Source organism: Mercenaria mercenaria, chromosome 16 (assembly GCF_021730395.1).
Source record: "Mercenaria mercenaria strain notata chromosome 16, MADL_Memer_1, whole genome shotgun sequence".
NCBI classification, from domain to species: domain Eukaryota; kingdom Metazoa; phylum Mollusca; class Bivalvia; order Venerida; family Veneridae; genus Mercenaria; species Mercenaria mercenaria.
In genome coordinates, this window is record NC_069376.1 from 65,949,110 (window position 1) to 65,972,905 (window position 23,796).

The window sequence follows — 23,796 nt, forward strand, 5'->3', positions numbered from 1 at the left end:
TCAAGTGGAACTTGACATTCTAATATTCATTTGATACAGCATAACATTTTAAACTTCCAGTGTGCAAAGTAACTGTCAAAAATTCACGTAGTGCAACACAACTTTTTAAAATTCATCTTGTGCAACGAAAAGTACTAAAATTCATATCGGGAAACTTACCACTCCAAAATTTATATCGCAAAATGTAACATTCTAAATTTCATGTGGTGCAAGGTAACACTAAAAAAATAACAATGTGGTGCAACATATGGTGCAACAAAACATTTTAAAATTCATGTGGTGTAACAAAACATTTTAACATTCATGTGGTGCAATGTAACATGTTACAATTCAAAGCAACACTAAAAAAAGGTCAAGAGTTGCATCATAGAAGTTCATGTGGTGCAGCATATTTTACGATTTATGTGCGATAACAACGTTATAAAATTCATGTGGTGCAACTAACATTCTACAGTGCATGTAACACAACATAAGTTTTTATAATTCGTATGGTAGAACGTTCAATCTAAACTTTATCTGGTACAACATAACAATTCAAAATTCATTTGGTGCAACATAACACTCTTAAATAGTTAAATTCATGTTGGGCAACATGACATTGAACGATTCATTTGGTAGAACGCAAGACCCTGAAAAGGTAGTAAAAGTTGCTCCAGAAAACCTACAGCCAATCTCTATATTTGGTTCTCTACAAACATTCATGTTGTTCAACTTAACATTCCAGAATTCAAGTGGTACAACATTCCATTGTTAAAGGGTTCGAATGGTTCAAGACAGACCTGATATTGGGCACTTCATTAATATTCATGTGGTCCAACGTAGCATTCTGATATCCAGGTGTTGCAACGTACCATTGTAAAATTCATTTGACACATCGTAGCATTATAAAATGCATGTAACACAATGAAATAATTTACAATTCACATGGTACAACATAACATTCTAAAATTCATGTGGTGCAACGTAACACTCTTAATGGTACGAGTGGTTCCAGTCAATTCGGATATTGTTCTCTGTACTATTTTTGTGATGCGAAATAACATTCTTAAACTGTGTGGGTGGCTCTAGAGAATCTAAATAAAAATTTTATATTAAAATGTAAACAGATACAAAAAGTTAATACTTACGTCTTTATTAGCAATATATACTACATACACAAATAATACCTCTACGGTACTTTAGTAAAGTGTCTCTTGTGATTTTCAAAACAGACACCTGAAATTCATTTAAGTTTGAATCACTAACTTGCCAAGTCATCGCTCAAAGTAAAACATTTGAAGGAAGTGCCTTAAGGATTGTTCCTAATGTTTCCAATTCGAAATTAAACAAGAAAACCACACATGCAACATAACGTTCCAGTAACTCCTCTTTAAGTGCATAGTCGGCCCGATAGTACAATTTAGCATTGAAACATTCATGTGGTGCAACATAACATACTTAAAATTTTCGACTTTCTCCAGTCCATCTGGATATTTCATTCTCTATTTATATCCTTCAAGTACAACTTGACATTCTTATATTCATTTGATACAGCATATCTTTTTGCAAAGTAACTGTAAAAAAATCACGTAGTGCAACACAACTTTTTAAGATTGATATTGTGCAACGAAAAGTACTAAAATTCATATTGGGAAACTTACCACTCCAAAATTTATATTGCAAAATGTAACATTCTTAATTTCAAGTGGTGCAAGGTAACACTCAAAAAATAATGTGGTGCAGCATAAAACTTTATGTGGTGCAACAAAACATTTTAACATTCATGTGGTGCAATGTAACATGTTACAATTCAAAGCAACAATAACAAAAGTCAAGAGTTGCATCAAAGACGTTCATTTGGTGCAGCATATTATACGATTTATGTGCGATAACAACGTTATAAAATGCATGTGGTGCAACGTAACATTCTAAAATGCAAGTAACACAACATAATTTTTTATAATTCATATTGTACAACGTAGTATTCTAAAATTCATATGAACTTCTAAACTTCAAGTGGTAAAACATAACATTTTAAAATTAATTTGGTGCAATATAACACTCTTAAATTCATGCTGGGCAACATGACATTGAAAAATTCATTTGGTTGAACGTATGACCTTCAAATGGTAACTGTTGCTCCAGTAAAAGTACAGTCAATCTCTATATTTGGTTTTCTAGAAATATTAATGTTGTTCAACGTAACATTCAAGAATTCAAGTTTTTGTTTGTTTGTTTTGGGTTTAACGCCGTTTTTCAACAGTATTTCAGTCATGTAACGGCGGGCAGTTAACCTAATCAGAGTTCCTGGGTTCTGTACCAGTACAAACCTGTTCTCCGCAAGTAACTGCCAACTTCCCCACATGAATTATCAGAGGTGGAGGACTAATGATTTCAGACACAATGTCGTTTACCAAATAGTCACGAAGAACATACGCCCCGCCCGAGGATCGAACTCGCGACCCCGCGATCCGTAGACCAACGCTCTTACCTACTGAGCTAAGCGGGCGGGCGGTAAGAATTCAAGTGGTACAACATTCCATTGTTAAAGGGTTCGAGTGGTTCCAGACAGACTTTATATTGGGCACTTCATTAATATTCATGTGGTCCAATGTAGCATTTTGATATCCATGTGTTGCAACGTATCATTGTAAAAATCATTTGATACAACGTAGCATTATAAAATGCATGTAACACAATGAAATAATTTAAAATACACATAGTACAACATAACATTAAAAAATTTATGTGGTGCAATGAAACACTAAATGGAACGAGTGGCTCCAGTCAATTCGGATATTGTCGTCTGTACTATTCATATGACGTGGTATAACATTCTTAAATTGTGTGAGTGACTCCAGTGAATCTAAATAAAAATCTTATATTAAAATGTAAATAGATATAAAAAGCTAATACTTACCATTTATTAGCAATATATACTACATACAGAAATAATACCTCTACGGTACTATACTAAAGTGTCTCTTGTGATTTTCAAAACAGACACCTGAAATTCATTTAAGTTTGAATCAGTAACTTGCCAAGTCATCACTTAAAGTAAAACACATAAAGAAAGAGCCTTAAAAATTGTCCCTAATGTTTCCAATTCGAAATTAATCAAGAAAACCACACATGCAATATAACGTTCCAGTGACTCCTCTTTAAGTGCATAGCCGGCCCGATAGTACAATTTAGTATTGAAACATTCACGTGGTGCATTATACAAATTTTTTTTCGAGTTTCTCCAGTCCATATGGATATTGCACTCTCTATTTATATTCTTCAAGTACAACTTGACATTCTAATATTCATTTGATGCAGCATTACATTTTAAACTTCAAGTGCGCAAAGTAACTGTCTAAAATTCATCTTCTGCAACGGAAAACAACGTAAAGTACTAAAATTCATATCGATAAACTTTCCACTCCACAATTGTAAAGTAACACTCGAAAGATAATGTGGTGCAACAAAACATTTTAAAATTCATGTGGTGCAACAAAACATTTTAACATTCATGTGGTGCAACATAAAATGTTAAAATTAAAAGCAATACTAAAAAGGTCAAGAGTTGCATCATATAAGTTTACAATTCATGTGCGATAACTACGTTATAAAATTCATGTGGTGCAATGTAACATTCTAAAATGCATGTAACACAACATCAGTTTTATAATTCATATGGTAAAACTTAGTATTCTAAAATTCATAAGGTAGAACATTACATTCTAAACTTTAAGTTGTAAAACATAACATTTTAAAATTCATTTGGTGCAATATAACACTCTTAAATTCATATTGGGCAACATGACATTGAAACATTCATTTGGTAGAAAGCAAGACCCTGAAATGGTAAGAGTTGCTCCAGAAAACCTACAGCCAATCTCTATATTTGGTTCTCTACAAACATTCATGTTGTTCAACTTAACATTCCAGAATTCAAATGGTACAGTTCATGTGGTGCAGCCTATGTTCCGATTTATGTGCGATAACAACGTTATAAAATCCATGTGGTGCGACGTAGCATTCTAAAATGCATGTAACACAACATTTGTTTGTTTTGGGTTTAACGCCGTTTTTCAACAGTATTTCAGTCATGCAACGGCGGGCAGTTAACCTAACCAGTTTTCCTGGATTCTGTACCAGTACAAACCTGTTCTCCGCAAGTATCAGAGGTGGAGGACGAATGATTTCAGACACAATGTCTTTTATCAAATCGTCATGGTGAACATACGCCCCGCCCGAGGATCGAACTCGCGACCCCGCGATCCGTAGTCCAACGCTCTACCTACTGAGCTAAGCGGGCGGGCTATGCAACACAACATAGGTTTTAATAATTCATATAGTACAACGTAGCATTCTAAAATAATAATACATAAACATAAAATAATTTTACACCCAAAGCGTAGTTTCGAACGGGACAATTAAGTGACTCGACCACTAGGATGATCACTCCACAAGGTCTCTGCGAAGATATCGACTGTTTACACGTGCCCTATTTCTCTTTCACAACTTTGGAACAAAACTCTTAACAAGCGTCCAACAGAAAAAAACCTACTTTCAAAGAGTACAGTCACAACACAAACAAATTCCTGTGAACTCATTCAACTCGAGGCGACACAGGCAGACGGTGGTCAATTTCTATTCAAACACCTCTTTTATCTTAAAAAAAAAACACCCCGGGAACGATTACGGGTAATGATCATAAAGTTATGTCAAAAAATTACTCACCCCTTGCTGTATAATCCGATGATACGATAATCCTGTTCAACACTGCCGTCCAGTTTGAAATCAAGCGTGGAAATGAGATAATTGGGAGAAATCGTGGGCAAACCGACTTACGTTCAAATTGATTGGCTGATTTTCCCGCTTCATTTCGCGCGCGCGCATTTTTAGAAACGATTGCTGTCACAAGAAAAAATGTAAATTTCAGCACTCTATTTTCAGAAACTTAGCCGGTTACCTGATCAGGCTAATACACATCACTCATCAGATTGACATTTCAGACAAACTCGACTGAGAAGATCAGGAAATACTTGATTTGTTTTAAAGTTAAGGCTGTGCTATTGTTAATTTGTTATTTAATGTTGATTTTTTCTATAACAATTTATGTATATCTAAATTATACTATGGTTAGTAGAATTTGTCTGCAGTATCTATTTCAAACATGCAAATATGGTATTTCTATTTATATATATAACAAACTTAAGTATTTGCTTAAGTATATTTCTTATTTGTATACCTCGTTTTCTGTAAAATTCAGAATTGTAGTGTTTTGATCTATGAAAAAGTCATATACAGTACGGTTCTGATATAGATGAAAAAGGCAACATTAAAGACGCATAAAGGGCAAAGACAAGCATTTGAAATAACAGACTTCACTAAGTAATTACTTAAGTTTTTTCGTGAAATTAGGGCCAGATTGTTAAAGTACACCCTACTAACCTGCTATCGTACAGATAGGGATGGGATTTCATGGATCCTTCTGAGAAAGTTTGAATACCTACAGGACAAGTGGTGTACTTTTAAGCTATTTCAGACAAACAATCTGAGCCAATCAGGTTGACAATTATGCATTATGAGTAGTGTAAAAAATTATTTCCGTCTTGACCGAGAATCGAACGCAGAACCTCTAACACCTAAGGCGGACACATCTACGTCAGTAGTTAGGGTGAAATTAAATACACCCTTGTACTCTGTCCTACTACACCTGGATAACTGGAGTATAGACAGGGGTCTTCATACAGAATGTTTGAAATTCTGCAAGAAAATGATGCTTTTTAAGCCATACCAGACAAAAGATTTAAATAAGTTTGTCGACATGTACGCTCTACTAGCCTGAATACTTCATCAATAGGATGGAATATGGGTTAATGGGGTTCTCCACTAGACATTTTGAAACTCTGCAAGAAAAAGGGTGCATTTTAGAGTCATTTTATACAAAAATTCTGAGCAAGTCAGGTTGACAAGTACACAATAGTAGCCTGAACAACTGGAATACAGGTACTGTTGAAAGTCTAAAAGACAAAATTTTACATTTTAAGCCCAATTCAGTGGGAAACTCTGATCAAAATCAGACTGATAAGTACACCATTCTAGCTGGGAAATTGGAGATTGTTTTTGTTGGGTCACACACTGTGACACAGACACAAGTTTAGGTCATATGGCGACTTTCTAGCTGTTCTTAGTGGAGGAAGATCCCGGGTGCTTCTCCGGGCATATTTCATCACTGGCGGCCACATGGGTAGAACCACCGACCTTCCGTTAGCCAACTGGATGGCTTTCTCACATGAAGAATTATACGCCCAAGCGAGGCTCGAACCACATCGGTGAAGGGCAAGTGATTTGAAGTCACCAACCTATACCACTCGGCCATGAAGACTCCCATAAAATTGAAGAACGACTGAGGTTTAGGATTTAGGGACACTCCCCGAGAAATTTTGAAATGCTACAAGAGAAAATGGTACAGCACAGAACAGTATAGTTATTTCAGACAAAATAATTGTCAGCAAAATTATTTGGCCCCCAGGTAACTGTTTCGCGGTAACTTTGCATAGGCTCGTTACCGCATAAACAGTTGCCTTCGAGCCAGGCATTTCCATCCGCACCTTCAACCAGTGAAATATTCTAATAAGGTTAACCGGCTACAGTATACAGGCGTTATCAAGACCGGTGCAGTTCACATTGCTCGCATGTGCATCAATTTCCGATTGATAGTCTTTTAAAATGTCCGGGTTTGATCCTTAGGTTAAAAAGGATAATCACTACTAAAGTACCATTTACAAAAAATATATATTTATACTCATAATTAGTATTTCGTTTATGACTTTGCAGATATATATATAATAGATCTACAAGAAACAATAACAAATATCCTATATATATATATATAAGCACTTTACAGTGCAAACTCGGCAATTTATTAAGAGAAAGTTTATTCAAATCTAATGAGGGTTATTTCACAATACATTTCTTTCTCATTTTCAAAATTATATTTAGAATTGTCTAGTGGTTTGTACATTTTTTCCTTGTAATTAAAGTATATTAAAAAATACTGCGTGTCCATAGACAAATGTTCTGTTATTCTCTGTCAATATTACATACAAGATTCACCATCCTTAAATTCTCTTAAAGTTAATCATGACTTACTTGCTTCTACATAAAACGTCGGAAGCGCATATAGTTGCTGCTTGGTCCTGCTTTCTGTGTCCATGACCGTCTTTATCGTCGTGGCATTAATTTCAAATCGTCATTCAGAAAATATTCGAAGTATTGTTTTTTAATTTTTCATTTTGAGTATGTCTTTAAAGCGTGTAAAGGCCAAACACTCTTTATTAACTTTTATGTACATAGACTTTTGATTAATTCCCTTCAGAATCTGTGTAACCATATTACATTATGTCGAAAAGAACGATACCCCTTTTCTATATTTATCTTCATTTTTGTAAAGATAGTTAAAATTTAAACAGCTAGGTAACTTGGATGTGTTTAGTTTTCCAAGACTTGCTGGCCTTCCACATCACGGGTGGTAAACGCGCAACCCAATTCCCGCCGGGAATACGCTTAAAATGGGTTGCGCGACTTCCGGTGCTGGTGTTGCGCGTAAAAATAGACGAAATTGAGATATGTGAAGTCATGATTTTGCTTCGTATGAGACAAGAATATTTTTTCTCGAAAAAAGGAAAATGCTATTCGACACAAATATGATGATACATCGTATATATAAAATATCTGGTTTGTAATTTATGATTCGGCTCTATTATCACAAAACATCTGGCGACACGAAGTGTGAAAAAAGTATGAAATCAACAAAAATGGAAGTTTCTGACCTCATATACCTAATCTGAGGACATCTGATGCTTTTTATGATGACTCAACTGTTATATAGTAACGAATATCAAAATTATTTGCTTCAAATCCTGCTTACAGGACATAATTGACAAAAAATCATCGGGAATGGGGTTGCGCACCGGAATGGAGTTGCTCGTATACATCATAATGTATATAATGTATACGCGCAACTCCATTCCCAGGCGCAACCCCATTCCCGATTGTTTTTTTGCCAATCTTTCCCCCTAAAGCAACATTTCGTTCAAGTGTATGTAATATTCATGACTGTTATACACGTGTTTGATCATTAGAAGCGTCACATTTCCAGAAAGAAGGCACAAGAGTTAGAAAATTTGCATTTTTATGATTCCAAACTTTTCTGACAGACCGAGCCAGCGGAGTTTTCATGATATCAGGGCTGATTCTTAAATTAATAATTTCGCATTTCAAACATATGATCTTTATTCATTTTTGTGTCGAATAGCATTTTGCTTTTTTCGAAAACACTCATAAATGTGTCATTATTTACAAAAACAAAAACCCACCTACCTCGATTTTGTATATATTGATGCGCAACACCAGCACCGGAAGTCGCGCAACCCATTTTAAGCGTATTCCCAATGGGAATAGGATTGCGCGTTTACCACCCGTGCACATGCTGTGTGTATGTAACGTTACTATATACATAGTTAGTTGTCGTTTGTGGAGCTTTTCGACTGTTTCATACTTACTGATGAAATGCAGATGTACCTTGGAACGATTTTTGTACGTCGATAGCTCCGTTAATTAATTACAAACTGGCCTTCGTGACAGTGTAGTTTTAAGACCAATGATCATGAGTTACTTGTCCCTCGCCTCTGTAGGTTCGAGCATGTTCGAGTGGTCATGTTAAGAAGCAATCACGTTAGCTTGCGGAATGTCACAGGTCCCATCAAGGTACCCGCCAGTGACTGGGAATCAGGTTCGGAGATGCACTTTCACAGCCATTGAAAACTAGAAAGTCGCCACAAAGTTCGTAAAATATATATCTTCAGACAAAGCTTGAATAACTGATGGAAAAGGCGATGAATTCACAGTCTAATCTATAACTCACAGCTTTAAAGCAGTTGACCAATGACACAGCTTAATATTGGCTGTGCTCTTTCATATTATAAAATGTCAAATCGCGTTTTGGGGACCAGTCTTTTGTATAACAGCAACCAGAGAGGTTGTGACATGTACACTAGAAGTAGAATACATCTAGGTGTGTTTTGCTACACATTTTATACTATTCTACTATATGTTTTACTGTTGCTAGCAGTTTTCAGGAAAATTGTAGTCACAAGTGATTTTTACTTAAAAATTATACCCGGTGTTTAATTGCAAAGCCACGTGAAATATTTTGTAAACAAATCTCTGAAAAAAAATCCCCTAATAAATAGCAACATAATAGATGCTTCAAATTTCGCTCATGCTCCGACAGATGATTGTCAAAAGTCGACTGCAACACGGGATTCCTTTATGGAGTGTTTCATCCTGGGCATCCTTGCAATCGCTGTTCTGTGCATTTTAGAAGCTGTTCATTTCATTTTATAAGGTGATGTATATTTTAATAAGCTGTTTATCACACTTTTCAGATAAGCACGGAAAAACAAGCAAAATGCTTCTACAACATGCAAAACGCAAAGCAGTATGATATTTAAATGTAAATACCCAGAAAAAAATCTGAAATGCACAGAACAACTTCCAAAATACACGGAGAAATTTAATAATCATACAGATAGATATTTCAAAATGTATTTAACAACCTTCTTAAGGCACAGACCGAATTACGAAATAAGGGTCCTGACACCAGGGGAAGACTTGTGTTTAAAACACGATAACTACACTGAGAGAGACATCATTTTAATACTGCAGTTTGTTGTACAGCAAAGAATAAGCATTAACAAAACTGAAAGGGTCCATAATTATTTAAGGAGATGCCCTAAAATTAGCAGTTGGGTTACCATCAGGCTTACACAACATGCCATTGTAACAGCAAGTCAAATGAACGAAAGCCAACAGAATACATTTGTTTCCGTATTTCGTTTTCTCGTCTGTTATTTCGGCTACACGTCCAATGGTTTCCATAACAATCGGAGAATGCCGAACTTACATACGGAGAAAACGTGATCTGACGGAAGTTATCGACCGTCAATACCGGTCCACTACCTCAACTGTGTACACTACGGTACCGCTTTCACACTGACGCACCGTTAGACGGAAAGTAACGTCACGCTTTATGTATAGAATGCAGTAAATAAATAATTTGAGTAAACGAAATGAACACAGAAACATCAAAGTCAACAGAAGCATTTTAACTTATAAATAAACAACAAATAATTGCTGCAGTGCAGACGCAGACTGGCTAGATCTACAGTATTCTGAAGATCGTAAGTTCTTCGAAGACCAATTAACTTCGAACACTCATTAAAAAGAGATGTGCAAAATGACTAGATTTCACAATGTAAACACAACCAGTACTTCCCTATAAATAGTCACACAACAGAAATATATGTAACTATTACATACTCATTTCTATTCCCCGTTAAGTTACACTGGTACCGGAAATGTCAATATTTTTCCATACACCGACGCCTGAATTTCATATTGGGTTCTCGACGTAATTCAGTGTGTGTTGTTGCACTATTATTTTCTAATTAGTTCAGTTTTGTCAATCCTATTCAGGCTATTGAACATATTTATGATATTTACATTATATTTATACGTGTAGATGCGTATGTAATAAAAAGGTTATTATCTTTGCATCGGGAAATATGCACTCGTTCTTCAGCGGAAGAATATTGCAAAGTCGCGCAATATTTCCGCTGAAGAGCTCGTGCATATTTCCCGATACAAAGCTAATAACCTATAATTATTGTAAGGCCTTTAGCACGGTAGTATCTCATTTCTCCTGTGGCATCAACAGAAAACAACAAAAGCTTTAGACACCGACGAACATACTGCTGTTCTACTTGACGCACGCATCATGTATTCTGCAGAGATAATTGAATAACACATGTACAACATCTAATCATAGATTATAAGTTATGTTCTAAGTTCATCACTTTCACAGAAAGTAGATCTATCCAGTTCATCACTTTCACAGAAAGCAGATCTATCCAGTTAGTGATTCTTACCACTAAGAAACCCTGGTTTTGGTCAATATGCTATCATAGTAATACTGCTTTTTTACATATATTTATAACCAAAATGAAACAATGTTTATAAATTAAAATCTAAAATAAATAATAGGATATGACTTATAACACATTTCTAACATATCAAAAGAAGTCAATCCCTTCTCCATTACGGCAACCGTTTACACTCATTGACAGCTTTAAATTTAACCGCTTCAAAACAATATTTATTAAAAATAACTTCACATGATCAGTCCGTGTTGTAATTAAAGTTTTCTCCAAGTAACTCGGTCAATAGTTCATTATGTGGACGATAAAATTCTTGCAACATTTTCCTTGTCTCGGGCAACATTTCCCCAGCATTTTTGTCCTTCTTTCTTCTCGTATTTGCGTGTCGTTCTGGGTTTGCAATCTTTTGTAAATCTTTGTCGTCTAATTCCGCTAAAATAAATATAATTCACAACGGTCATTACAACATATCGTTTCTTTACAAGAATACATGCTGTAACCATAGGCTGGAAGTCTCTGATGTCAGTCTTACTACATTTCAACCGGAACTATTCTAAGTTTGTTTTTTTACCCGTTTCAATCTCTTATCTCTAGGGTTTATGAGCTGATTCAAGCTTTAACGAACACCTTCATATTCATTATCTGTTTAAAGGATAAAAAGGCTATTTCTAAGCTTCTGTCAGCTTTTTTCAGCTTAAACTGTTTGAAACTTTAACGAGATGTTTTAAGCTTTAGCGCCAGTTTCAGGCTTTCATGCGAAGAAGTTGTTAAAAGGCGTTTCTTGTAAAAAGTCAAGCGAACCCGTTTGAACAAACGCGAGGGAGGTATATGCAAGGATGATACAGACAAAGTTTAATGCAACTCCTACCAGCTGTTTCCATGGAGAAGATGATTAAGTAAAATGCTGACGTCGACGGATGGACGGACAGTGGGTGACGACGGACACAGAATGATCACAAAAACTAACGTTATGATAAAACGTCAAAGGAAATAACAGAAAAATATCAAACAGTAAAAGGTTGAAAATGGCAAAATCTAATGGCCAAAAAGCAAAACCTCCTGATCGATCAAATGCCATAATCAACAGATCAAATTTGAAAAACAAGAGGTCGTGTTGGCCCTATATCGCTCACCTGAGTTTAATTGCTTACCTGAACAAATTTCTTTGCTAAAGCTTAAAAAAAACTAGGCGAGAAGGTCATGATAAAGATTCTTAAAGATAAGTACTGAAATATGTTAAAAAAATATACAAATATCTTTGCTGTAGCTTCAAAAACAAGAAAGTAGGTCAGTAGGTCAGGACTAAGAACAGTAAAGATGAGTATTTAAATCTTTATCGAAAGTTATTGACGTGGTCCTAATTTCTATGCTGTTATGATCGGTGTTCAAAACTATATATGTAATCCAAATTTCAAGGCTTTATCTTAAAAAACAAGAAAGACGGCCAGTAGGTCAAGGTCACAGTCAAGTGACCCCTAATTACTTGGAGTCATCAGGTAACTATAATTAAACAATCTAGGAAATATAATCAGATAATTTTTGAAGCATTTTTTCCTATATAACTCATATACAAGTAACCCCCGGGGCGGGGCCTCTTTTTACCTTAGGGACATAATTTGAACAATCTTGTTAGAGAACCACTAGGCAATGCTACATACCAAATATCAAATGCTTAAGCTTTGAACTTTCAGACAAAAAGATTTTTTAATTTTTTTCATATATGTCTATGTAAGACTTGGGCCCCCCCCCCCCCCCCCCCCCCCCCCATGGACAGGGCCTCTTTTCTCCCCAGGGCCATAATATGAACAATTATGGTAAAGGACCATTAGGCAATGCAATATACCAAATATCAAAAGCCTATGCCTTGCAGTTTCAGGCAAGAAGATTTAAAAAAAATCCTATATAAGTACATGTAAAACTTTGTACCCCCCGGGGGCCTCTTTTCACCCCAGAGACATAATCTGAAAAAATTTAGTAGAGGACCACAAGGCAATGCTACATACCAAATATCAAAGGCCTAGGTCTTGTGGTTTCAGACAAGAAGATTTTTAAAGCTTTTTCCTATATAAGTCTATGTAAAAATTGGGACCCCTCGGGCGGGGCCTTTTTTCACCCCAGGGGCATAATTTGAACAATTTTGGCAGAGGACCATAAGGCAGTGCTACACACCAAATATCAAAGGCCTGGGTCTTGTGGTTTGAGACATGAAGGTTTTTAAAGTTTTTTCCTATATAAGTCTGTGTAAAACTTTGGACCCCACGGGCGGGACCTCTTTTCACTCCAGAGGTATAATTGGAAAAATCTTGGTAGAGGACCACTAGATGATGTCACATACCAAATATCAAAGCCCTAGGCCCTGTGGTTTTTGACAAGAAGATTTTCAAAGTTTTTTTCCTAAATACGTCTATATAAACCATGTGACCCCGGGCGGGGCCACATTTGACCCTAGGGGGATAATTTGAACAATCTTAGTAGAGGACCACTAGATGATATCATATACCAGATATCAAAGCCCTAGGCCCAGTGATTTTTTGGACAAGAAGATTTTCAAAGGTTTTCCCTATTTAAATCTATGTAAACATAAACCATGTTACCCCCGAGGCGGGGCCATAGGTGACCCTACGGGAATAATTTGAACAATCTTGGTAGAGGATCATTAGATGATGTTACATACCAAATATCAAAGCCCTAGGCCCTGTGGTTTTGGACAAGAAAATTTTCAAAGGTTTTCCCTATATAAATCTATGTAAACCATATGACCCTCTCCCCAACCAGGGCGGGCCATATTTGACCCTAAGGGGATAATTTGAACAAACTTGGTAAAGGACCATTAGATGATGCCACATACCAAATATCAAAGTCCCAGCTACTGTGGTTTTGGACAAGAAGATTTTATAAAAAATTTCCTTTCGGTTGCCATGGCAACCAGATTTCTGTATGGAATTCATTTCTTTGACTAAATTTTGATGAGGATCATGCAAGGAACATTCCTGTGAAGTTTCATTAAAATTGGACTGGTGGTTTAGGCTAGGAGGTGTTGACGGACGACGGACGACGACGGACGCCGGACAATCACTGACCACAAAAGCTCACCCTTGAGCACTTCGTGCTCAGGTGAGCTAAAAAAACGACTGACACAAATATCAAGAATAGGAAATGTGCTAATAACAAATGCTAATGTCAAAAGTTAATTCGGAGGACAAGCAAACATTAGGTACTTACGTATTTCTAAAAATGAGAAGATCTTTTGCATGTATGGAGCAGTTTTATTTGAAAAAGCTTCAAGTTTGATCACCATCACTTGGTCACGTGGGAAAACGCGCAAGTACTCTTTCAGATGGAGATGATAAACACCAATACGGAGTCTTATCTGAAAAGAAAATTTCGGCATGAAGCAGACGGCTGACGAAATACATGTAACTCTATAGCAATAAAACGACATTAATTAAGTCAAAATAACAAATGAAATTTTCGCAAAAGACCCCTGAAATACAATGAAAATTACTAGGTAAAATGAAAATCTTATTTGAAAACTAGTTAAAATCTTCTCGAGATATTTCAAGAATTTACGAATTTTAGCAGCTAGATTTTAGAATGACGAATTGTAATTATATAGTATAATATAAATGATATAAAACACTTATGTTTAACTTAAGTACAAGAAAAAATGCTTTTCTACACGCTTTTTTGTTTGGAAATGGAAGAAAATGTTATTGCTCATTATTATTATGATATACGAATGTAGTATTCTCACAGCCTTAACCACAAACAGTTTGTTTTACGGTCACATGGGGTAGTATGTCTTTTGCTGTAAATTTCTTATGTGATTCAAATTGTAAGGTTGTAGCTCTTACCTCTACACGCTGACATTATACAATCTTACAAAAACATACAATATTAAGTACTAGTTGTTTTATCTTAATTCCCAGTGACTATGTTCGTGTACATGTAGTTCATTAAGCATATTTCCGATGAAGTCCATCGTGTTTCCTCATTAACACTTTATACAAACCTGTGTGGAAATAAAGTCTTTTGCTGGTTTGTATAAACAATGACGAAGTGTGTTGCTTTTCAAACATTCATGGGTATATTTAATCATTTTCACCACTCCTTCATGGAATAGCTGTGGACTTCCGTGTTGAAAAAATAAATAATCAGAGTACAGCCTGAAAAAAAACAGTATATTTTTGTACTGGTGTTGCCATGATATTATAAAAAAAACTAGTGTGCATCATGGCAAGAAAGCACACCACAGACGTTTATTGATGTATTTTATTATACAAATACGCTTCATTTTATTTTTGTATTTTTATTTTTCATCACTCGTATCAACTGTAATGTTTTTTTTTATTTTAATGCCACCACAATGTGGTCATCTACCTCATACCAACGTAGCGACCGTTGTCAACGTGTTTGCTTCTATTTATAATAATGTATACACTACTAGTATACAGATTCTCACCACAAAAACCAGCGTACATAACGAACAAAATAATTCCTATTTTAATACGATTTTAAAATAACTGAAGTCAGGCTACCAGTGTCTGACAACAAAAGTTGACAAGGTTTTCTAGGATCTGACGAAGTAGTCTTATTTTAAGTTTCAGATTTGTCATAGATGTCATTAAGTCAAATACATGACCTGGTTTCATGCATATGAGCTACAAAATGTAGCTTCTTGAACGTTAAGACACTCCTTGGTTGATCCAATAACCTTGTTTAAGACCCAGTATATTCCAGTGTCATATCTGGCCTAGATTTAATCCAGACTTTATTAAAGACAAACATTCTCACATATTTTCATGAAGATATGGAAGAAATGTGGCATGCAATGTTTTTCTAGGACTTAACCTAGTTTTTTTACCTTGTTTCCAACCTGATCTAGATTTCACGTTGACCATCATTCTGACAAATATCCATGTATATCAAATTTTTAACCAGGTATCTGCAGCGTTAACAAATTTCGTCTATGATCTGACCTAGTAACCTAGATTTTAGTACAGTTTTTGTGTCGCCAAATTATTAAAATAGCGACGTTTACAGCAATTACAGTACCATTGCTGATGAAGACACATTACGACACTCAACAACGGTAGATACAAAGTCGAACACAGCAGCTCGTCAAAATTGTCACTGTAAATTAAATGAATAACTTGAAACAAGAAAACTGTGTTTATCATTATCATACCTTTCTACTGGATTTCGTAACATGGCAATAATTTTTGTATTTGGATTTAAATGATGTATATAATCTGCATTTGTATAACGAGGCTCGGAGAGATTCCTGTATTCTGGCAGTATTGTCCAGTAATCGTTGTCCCACATGGTTGAAGCGGAACAGTCACCTGAAAAGATAACAAATCCACAAATAAACCAAGCAGCAATTACAGTTTGGTACAGTAAATCTAAATCCCCTTCGCCAGACCTTGTCACAACTTCACACAGTAAAAAACACCCCCATGTTATGATTTCTATATCATGACAACCCTGTTCTTCACAAATAACTATCATCTTCTCATTAATAAGAGGTCGAAGACAAATGATTTTAGACATAACGCCGTCTATCAAATCATCACAAACATAAGCCTTGCACGGGAATCGAACAAACAACCCCTCAGGTATATTGAGTAAAGGGGAAGGTCTCCGAATACATGTAAAACATTACATATTATGAAGGTGGAGAGCGAACGGACACGCTTTAAAGCTATTTCTGTTAAGCAAAGCTAACTAAGTTAATTCTTATGTGGGTTTGGCTCAGTCAGTATAGGATATTGTTAAAGAAATGTCCGACGTCCCCAATGTGTAAAGGGTGCACAGCGCATAAAGCGTGTAAGGTAAGACCGGCCATAATTTCATTTAGGCTGCAATATGATAGTCTTTGTTGGGTTTGGATACGATATTGTATGCATGAATTCATGTTTGGATAAGGCAAAATATGGATAGGGGACATGTATATATACCGGTATGGAATTGTGTGGAATGGTAATTTGTGGATAGGGTAAAGTATGAAAAGGACATAGTATGCATACTGTAATGTATGGATAGAATAAAATATGGAAAGGACATGTATGGATATGGTAATGTATGGACAGGGTAAGGTATAGAAAGGACATTGTATGCATACTGTAATGTACGGATAGGATAAAGTATGGAAAGGACATGTATACATATGATAATGTGTGGAAATGGTGATATGTGGATAGGGTAAAGTACAGAAAGGACATTGTATGCATATTGTAATGTATGGAAAGGGCAGTGCATGAATAGGGTAATGTATGGATAGGGCAATATGTGGATACGGTAATATATGGATAAGATCATATAAAGTGAAGTATGCATAGCGTAAAGAATGAATAGGGTAATGTATGTAGAGGGTAAAGTATGTATAGTGAAAAGTATGAACTGGGTAATGTAGTATATGGATAGGGTAATGTATGAATAGGGTAATATATGGATAGGGCAATATGTGGATACGGTAATGTATGGATAAGATAATTTATGGATAGCCTATTAGATTAAAGTATGGATAGGGCAATATGTGGATACGGTAATATATGGATAAGATCATATAAAGTGAAGTATGCATAGCGTAAAGAATGAATAGGGTAATGTATGTAGAGGGTAAAGTATGAATAGTGAAAAGTATGAATTGGGTAATGTAGTATATGGATAGGATAATGTATGAATAGGGTAACATATGGATAAGGCAATATGTGGATACGGTAATGTATGGATAAGATAATTTATGGATAGCCTATTAGATTAAAGTATGGATAGGGCAATATGTGGATACGGTAATGTATTATAAGATAATTTATGAATAGGTTAAAGTATGGATAGTGTAATATATGAATAGGGTAATGTAATATATGGATAGGGTAATGTAATATATGGATAGGGTAATGTAATATATGGATAGGGTAGTGTAATATATGAATAGGGTAATGTAATATATGGATAGGGTAATGTAATATATGGATAGGGTAATGTAATATATGGTAATGTAATATATGGTAATGTAATATATGGATAGGGTAATGTAATATATGGATAGGGTAATGTATGAATATGGTAATGTATGGATAGAGCAATATGCGGATACGGTAATGTACGGATAAGACAATTTATGTATAGGGCAAAGTATGGATAGTGTAATATATGAATAGGGTAATGCATGGAAAATGTATGGATAGGGTAATATTTGGACAGAGTAATATATGGACAGGATAATGTATGGATATGACACTTTAACGATATTGTAATGTATTGCCGGAGTTCTGTATTGATCCAGTGATGTACGGACGGGTAAGTACAAACAGGATACAACATGAAGAGGTCAGGTTTAGCAAAAGGGTAAATTATGGATAATGAACAGACGTTGACAATATGAACACGTGTATAATTGAGTAGTTCAGCGCATGTTGCGTAAGATATTAAAACAGACGGTAAAAAATATATATCTAATTTCTTTCATTTATAACAGCAGTTACCGTTACAATTTACAATCAGACTAAAGTGTTCATTTTACAACTGAAATGATAGATGATATCTTGTTTATCGTCGCATTTGGTATCAGTTCTCTATACAATATCCTATAAAAAGATAAACTGTTCATGTGACATTGTCTGTTTACACATCAAACCGGACACGAAATAGGATAACTCTTTGGAACAGGTTGTACGTTTTTTATACCATTAAGAATATCAATAGATAATTTATATAAACGTAAGCTAATAATTCACTTCTGAAACAAGCTGTCAGTCAGTGATTCGAACAACATTCTTAATGAAAGCTAGCCGGAAGGACCATTGCATTTCAAAAAAAAAACACAACAAAAAAAAACCCCAAACATTCCCGACCAAAATATTCAAAAATACCATGTCATTTCCGATGATCGGAATCCAGGAAACGAAGTTTGAAATGACTGAGCATTGTTACAAAGAGATGCGTGTATACAGTGTATTTATCATGACATGTTTTATAGACACAAAGACACATTTGTCTTGTGCTAGTTAATTAATAAATTCTACGCAATCTTACCGAATATTTTGCTATGGTAACCATTGGCATCTTCTTTCATATATATTTCCCTCGTCGCGAAGGTAAAGTACCGGAGATAATCTGTAAAATTTGAATGTCCTCCCGCCTTACCATGTGCATCTGAAGTGATAATAGAAAATGAGCAATGATGTTTGGTATGTTATAACAACTGTATAAAGTTGGTTAAAAATTTTCTAGGGCAAAGTTTTGACATTTTGCTGAACAACGCACAACACAAATTCTGATTGAAATAATACTAAATCTGTTCAAAGTTATAATGTCGCGTAATTCTGCTTGTAACATTGTTGGCATAAAGGGTGGTAAAGATTCAAAATGCCATATTATCGTTCTGAACAACTTCCTCCAACCCTGAAATGTGTTTCTATCCAGTATGTAAAAGCAAAAACTCTCTGCTACAAGCCTTAGCAAAGCCTAGCAACCATAATTATATGAGCCGTGCCATGTAAAAATCAACATAGTGGCTTTGCGACCAGCATGGATCCAGACCAGCCTGCGCATCCGCGCAGTCTGGTCAGGATCCATGCTGTTCGCTTTCAAAGCCTACAGCAATTAGAGAAAATGTTAGCGAACAGCATGGATCCTGACCAGACTGCGCGGATGCGCAGGCTGGTCTGGATCCATGCTGGTCGCAAACTCACTATGTTGATTTTCTCATGGCACGTATATTGACTTAAACTGACAAATTGTCGACATTATAATGGAAATTTAATTTCATAGAATGATACAAAGCGTAATAAAGTTTATATCAGTGGTAGAACCTTACAGGGGGTTTTCATAAAGTTTGGGTTTTAATCTTATAGTACATTTCTATGAGCTGGAAGGAATTACACATTTCGGCACACTCTTCTACCTTTCGAAATCTCGCCTTGGGTGTATCAGTTTTCATGTGAAGAAGTAATCCAGCTCGCTTACGGAAGGTTAGTGGACTTATCCGGGCGCCCGCAAATACCCGAAACAATTCTTGGAGGTACACACGGGTCCTCCTCCATCACCAAAAGCTAGAAAACTTCCCATATGATTTAAAACTGTGTCAGTGTGTTTCTAACCCCAACAAATAAGAACATATTGTCACAGTGACTTTTACCATAATCTATGTTGTAGCCATGCGGACATTTGATTTTAATATGTAAAATAGAGCTCGTTTCTACTTTTTTGTTGAACATATAAACCCAAGCAGATGCGGCTCTCAAAAAGTATATATCCAGCTGAAAATACTTTGATAAGTTCTAATGACTTACAGTAATGTTTTCTGGTCAACCAATGAGGTTCTTTCACCACAAGCCTGGATATATCCGGATGTTGGATAAGCCTTCTGTGCATATCAGTTGTTCCAGACTTCGGGGCACCAATCAGATAGAAATAAGGCAGACAGCGGATAGAGGGGTCTGTTCTATACTTTTTGGTAGCTTTCCAACAGGGATTTTTATAGTTATTCAGGAACCGGAAAGGACCCTGAAAAAGTTGGATATGGAACAAACATGTCATTGTTTTTACCCACTTTTATCATATAAAAACTGAAGATGTAAAGCCATATTCTGTTAACATACGACGGGTGTGAACATTGCGGATGAATTCCTATGATTAAACTGTCATATCCGAAACATTTATTTCTGGTCTGTTATTTAACTTATCTCATAAGCACAAAGTCGCCATTATCTGTTTCTGCTTATCATTAGTTTAATTTCTGTCAAATAGGCAAGGTATACAACAGCCAAAAATATTTCGTAATATGAACAAGAGGGCATGATGGCCCTTGTCCGGTCACTTGAGTTTAACAGCACATACATGTATGTTTCATCGGGGCTATTTAACAGACTGATATGATTCAACTGGTGAACATCCAACGGTCTGCACTGTTCGCTATTCAGTCTGCATATTTTCAGTGAAAACCCCTTCGAATGATAATTGGAACCGCCTAAATCGAATAATGGACCAGTCCATTTTAGAAATTTAGCAGGATACAGGTTAAGTGCTGTCAAACATAACCATATGAACATTAGAAAGGTTCATCGAAGGATCCTACATATCAGCCGCGCCATGAGAAAACCAACATAGTGGTTTTGCGACCAGCATGGATCCAGACCATCCTGCGCATCCGCTGTTCGCTATCAATGCCTATTGCAATTAGAGAAACCGTTAGCGAACAGCATGGATCCTTACCAGACAGCGCAGGCTGGTCTGGATCCATGGTGGTCGCAAAGCCACAATTAATGTTGTTTTCCCATGGCGAGGCTCATATCATATCCTACATTCCACGTTGGCGAAAAGTCGTCATTTCATATCATGAAAAGAAGTTGCTTAAAGGCATTTTAACTATTTTTACCTCTGGCAGTTCACTAAATGCTGTGAGGCGGTACCATTTGAGAAAAATTGAGAGAAGTCCATGCCAGGATGCTACAGACCAAGTTTGGTGTTATTCTGACCAGTAGTTTGAGAGACGATGCTTAAGTAAAACTGTAGTCACCGGCTATCAATATAATACAAATTAAAGAATTGGCGTCCACGGTTAATTATTACCAGCGAAATCCGCACCCTACACTCCCCCCTCCTACACACAAAATGCATGTGGTTATTTTGAAAATTTTAAAACTAACTGTTTAGAGAAGAAAATCATACAATTATTAGGAAAACCGTTCTTATGGAGTAACCTTAGGTATTTACAACCATGCACGTGTTGTTCGTAAAAAAACGTTTACCATGAGCTATCCCAATTATATATTTTCCACTTTGAGGACTACAGTTAATTTATTGCGCTTAAACTAATTATCTTAACTTGAGGTATATCTGAAATGAAAATGGCCTTAGGAGTCAGGAGTCTGATGATTTTATAATTTTCTTTTGGACTAGTTATTGTATGGTTATTTCATCTTTTCCCCATGTAGATCTTCTAGTAATTTCATACATTTCCCCCTGGGAAACTTTTTACCTGTTTCATGAGATCTTCTGGTATGAATCTCCCTGATGTAATCATCTCAAAGTCGACTTGATTCGGATGTTTTTGTAGACTCTTCTTTGTAGAATTAGTGTCTAGATTTAAATCTTTTAATATGATAGTTGTATCACTTTTGTTTGATGGTTTTATCAGCAAAGTTTGTTTATTTTTGGTGTGAGTAACCACTGCTTTAAAATGGTTAGTAATGCTTCGTGTGCTCATAGTCGTCGTCGATTTTGCTACTGCCGCAGTCATCTGAAAGTTGTCATCTGTCTGTAAATTGCTAGCCGTCGGTAAGTGGCCTGCAGTTTGCAAGTTGTTAGCTGCCTGCCATCTGTTTGCCGTCTGCCAGTTGGTTTCCTGTGTATTTCTATTGGTATGACGTAACATATCTAAAGTGTACGTGCGTATAGTGCTGCGACCAGGACTTCCATACGAATAATTTCCTGCAAAATTGTACGATTTCCGATTACGGAAATCAACGGCGTGGGCCATTTTCAGTACAGAGGGATTTAAGGAAATTTTGATGCAGACGGCAACCACCATACATAAAACCAAAGTCCTGATAATTCGTCTGTAGAAAACCTGAAACAAGAAAACAACTATCTTCCTTAATTCTTATTCAAAGGGAATATAAAAACACACGTACTAATATACTGCTGCTGCTGCTGCTGATGATGATGATGATGGTTATGGTTATGATGATGATGAGGAGGAGGAGGAGGATTACTCTTAGATGAGCTGTCGTCGTATAAAACAATGTCAGTCTGATATAGTGTTCTAAAGACAATGTCCATTTACAGTACACCATATATAATGTCGAAGTTTAGAATATTCCAAATGTAAGCTCGGTACTTATTATACAAGAACTGAATAGAGCACGACAACGCATGCTACATACAATGCTAAAAGTCTAGGAAGTGGCAATAACATTACAACATGTAGCAGAAAGTTTCAGAAATTCAAAAATGAATATTACAATTGCATATAAGTGTCGCTACTTTATGCTGTTTATTATGTAAAAAAAAACAGATTAAATTAGTTTCGTGACAAATAAATGATATACAGAGAGGGCATATCCCATTTGCAACAGGAATAGCTCGTGTGGCAGAACTATAATCACGTCGATGCATTTGACACAAGAGCACAGTTTGTTTTGCCCTTGGTTGACCCACAGTTACTTGCCCTTGGTTGACAATAAGGAAGTGTTTACTCGTAGACTAGTTTCTCTGTTTGATGCTGAATAGTGACGAAAAACCAAATGAAGACATGCAATAAGTGACATAATTTAAAACAGGAGATGTTAAACGATATATACATGTGAAATTTAAAAGAATTATAACGTCAGAGAAAGGAGCCGGTCAAACCCTCAAATCTTGTGACTAGAAATCTTGTTCTCGAATAGTTATATTTAGTGCAGATACTTTTTGTTTAGAATGCAGACAAAATTGCAACATTGTATAGTGTCTATAAAACAATGTTGGCAAAAAGCCGGTCAATATGAGTATTGACCGGGCCGGCGGTCAATACTGGTTAAAACCGGTCAATACTGGTCAATACCGGTCAATACTGGTCGATTCAATATTTTGGTCACTCTTGGGTGGTCAATACTGGTTAATTCAACACTTTAACATAATGCACATTCACAGACTAGAACAAGCTGTAACAGTACTGTAAAAATAATAAAGCAATCTGAATAATATATAATTTTGTTTGTTAAAAAATATAGTGAATGAGTGGTCAATACTGGTCGATTCAGTTTTGGTCCTTGGCAACAACAATGTGCCCTGGTCAGGCTCAGTTCTGGACAATATACTTAGACTAGTCAGT

General features: G+C 35.9%; 1 protein-coding gene across 7 annotated transcripts in view; it reads right to left on the reverse strand.

The window, feature by feature from the left end:
* Positions 1–9,674: 9,674 nt before the first annotated feature.
* Positions 9,675–23,796, reverse strand: part of LOC123549944 (carbohydrate sulfotransferase 15-like) — a 52,565-nt gene continuing 38,443 nt past the window's right edge. For all 7 annotated transcript variants that reach the window (XM_053527311.1, XM_053527310.1, XM_053527308.1 and 4 more), the window contains 7 exons: positions 21,961–22,551; positions 20,273–20,486; positions 19,014–19,133; positions 16,162–16,318; positions 14,986–15,139; positions 14,196–14,343; positions 9,675–11,405 (listed from right to left, as the gene is read on the reverse strand). In XM_053527311.1, the coding sequence (XP_053383286.1) occupies positions 11,215–11,405; positions 14,196–14,343; positions 14,986–15,139; positions 16,162–16,318; positions 19,014–19,133; positions 20,273–20,486; positions 21,961–22,551 (1,575 nt within the window). In that variant the 3' untranslated portion in view covers positions 9,675–11,214. The remainder of the gene's footprint in view (positions 11,406–14,195; positions 14,344–14,985; positions 15,140–16,161; positions 16,319–19,013; positions 19,134–20,272; positions 20,487–21,960; positions 22,552–23,796) is intronic.